At 37.9% G+C, this 2,690-nt stretch overlaps 1 protein-coding gene across 1 annotated transcript in view; it reads left to right on the forward strand.

The window, feature by feature from the left end:
* Window positions 1-2,690, forward strand: part of LOC107665914 (leucine zipper putative tumor suppressor 3-like) — an 18,395-nt gene that overhangs the window by 12,058 nt on the left and 3,647 nt on the right. The window contains exon 5 of the mRNA XM_016456978.1: window positions 1,936-2,166. Coding sequence (XP_016312464.1) covers window positions 1,936-2,166 — 231 coding nt within the window. The remainder of the gene's footprint in view (window positions 1-1,935; window positions 2,167-2,690) is intronic.

Here is a 2,690-nt window from a genome sequence, read left to right on the forward strand (position 1 = left end):
ATTAATAATGTATCAATGATTTTGAAAAAGTAACAAATTAATACCACTGTTTTAAATAGCAGCCGTTTGAGCTGCGCGTGCTGAAGCTGAAGAGCTGAATGAACACGGTAAACTGAAGTGTTTTTCTGGCAGCTTATTTAACTCAAGGAAATGCATCCTGAGATTAATATTAATACAACATAAACATAATATTACAACTTATATATGTACAAAATGACGCAGTTATTGCGTGCTATAGTCAGAATGTGTGATCCTGTTGTGGATGCGCTCTTCCCATAACAACGCGCTGAAACACAGCAACTAAACCCAAATAATTCACAACGTTTTATTATAATAATGTTCTCATTAGAATGTTATATACACGACATTCCCAATCATAGTTATTAATGTTGTGCACTGCTGTTTGAGCTGCGTGCGCTGAGCTAAAGATGATCACCGGTAAACTGAAGCGCTCTTTTAACTTAACCAAACGCATTCTATATGAGATAAATCAGATATACATCAAATAAACACAATATTACAACGTACAATTGCACAAAAGGCTGCAAACGAACAGCGTGCATCTGAAGTGTCTCTGAAGGAAATAATGCATTATTTATCAGCTTTACGATATCGGCCAAATTTTCTTATCGGGCCGATACCGATAACAGAAAAAATGAGCATTTATCGGCCGATACCGATATGGTGGCTGATATATCGTGCATCCCTAATGTAATCCTATAAACTATTCAATAGTTATTCAAAATACACACACAATAAGTGATTAGATCATGATAGTCAAATGTGTGGGTTACATACATGATATGGAGTTATGCATAGAAATGATTAGTTGCTCATGGAAAGGCAGTTTCTGTGCCATTCTGTAGACATAAGGACATGTTCTGTGAAGACCAGAGAGCTTAAAAAGGTCTCATAAGGAATCTCAGTCTGGTTCTTGTCCTCTAGGTGGGGGGGAAGTCAATCCAAAGAGCTTGTGATCGTGATTACTATCATGGATTTACATGTGATGGTCATGCTGTGCATCTCTTTGACCATCAATCTTGATTACTTGCCCCAAAATTGACAATCTCCTTCCTGAGTTGAAATGATCAATGTGTTCTTTTGTGTTAATGTTGAAAGCTGTTCTGTGAAAGAGCTGGTTAGTTAGATTTGCTTCAGACTTGTGGTGCCAGGGTATCATGGACAGATTTATGACGTGGTCTAACGTCATCCTGGGCCTCTTTGTGGAATTTGGCTCTTTGGGTTGTTCAACACCAATCTGATCGAATCTTAAATTGTCTGATTCACTCTGATACCCTACAGCAATTAATACTTTTATTCATCAAGGACGCATTAAGTTGGTCCAAATTAACCTATAAATTTATATTGTTACAAAAGATTTCTATTTCAAATAAATGCTGTTCTTTTAAAACTTTCTATACATCTGTGAATCCTGAAAAAAAAATGGTTTCCACAAAAATATTTCCAACATAAATAGAACCATTATTAATAATTGAGGACCAATAATAACTGAGCAGCAAATCAGCATATTAGAATGATTTCTGAAGGATCATGTGACACTGAAGACTGGAGTAACGATGCTGAAAATTCAGCTTTGATCACAGGAATAAATTACATTTGAACAGATATTCATATTGAAAACAGTTATTTTAAATTGCAATATTATTTTACAATTTTTACTGTATTTTTGATCAAATAAATGCAGCCTTGATGAGCAGAAGAAACTCAAAAACAGTATAAATCTTAATTATTCCAAACTTTTGATCAGTAGTGTTTAGCAACAAATATTTCACTTCATTATAGTAGATGTCTAACTATTGTGAAATATTTGTTGCTTTTGCATGCAAAAACAATACGTTTGAGTATAAATTCCGTATAAATATCTAGATGGCTAAGACTGCACAGAAGTATATAGTTGTACATGTGTGTGTGCAGGTGTGTCAGAAGGTGGGTGAGATCTCTTTGCTGAAGCAGCAGCTGCGGGAGAGTCAGGGTGAGATGACGCAGCGGGCCGGAGAGATCGTGGCGCTGCGAGGACAGCTGAAAGACCTCAACGCCCAGCTGAGAGAGCGAGAAGAGACCGAGATCAGCCTCAAAGAGTCCTTCTGCACCAAAACCCTGGAGCTGGAGCGCTGCGAGGCTGAGCTACAGACCATGCTGGCCGAGGTACAGACGCCACACATCTGTGTCTGTCTGTCAGACGATGATAACAGAGAAATAGATCACATTCTCATTCATACATTGTACTCTCATGTTTCCCGCACCAACAATCTAAAAGCATCACAGCAACTCAAAAATGATGTTTGATGTGAGTTATGTGTTTGCAGTGGGAATTAAAAGTGATAATAGAGAAATCATAAAATATAGTAAAGAAAATAAACAGAAAAACATCCTTACATTGTGATGTTCTCACTGCAACAAACAAACAAATGGTGTGAGCAGTTCAGTCTGATTCAGTACTCAATGTCTTATATGATATAGGTCCTTCAAGGTATCTTGGAGGGGTGAGGTGTCCAAGTCGCACCATCTAGCTACTGGGGTGCCTCAGGGCTCAGTTCTTGGACCACTTCTCTCCTCTGTCTACATGGCATCACTAGGTTATGTCATTCAGAAACATGGCTTTTCATATCACTGCTATGCTGATGACACTCAACTCTACCTCTCATTCCATCCTGATGATCCGACGATAG

The sequence above is a fragment of the Sinocyclocheilus anshuiensis genome, unplaced genomic scaffold (genome assembly GCF_001515605.1).
Source record: "Sinocyclocheilus anshuiensis isolate Anshui unplaced genomic scaffold, SAMN03320099.WGS_v1.1 scaffold1205, whole genome shotgun sequence".
Classification (NCBI taxonomy): Eukaryota; Metazoa; Chordata; class Actinopteri; order Cypriniformes; family Cyprinidae; genus Sinocyclocheilus; species Sinocyclocheilus anshuiensis.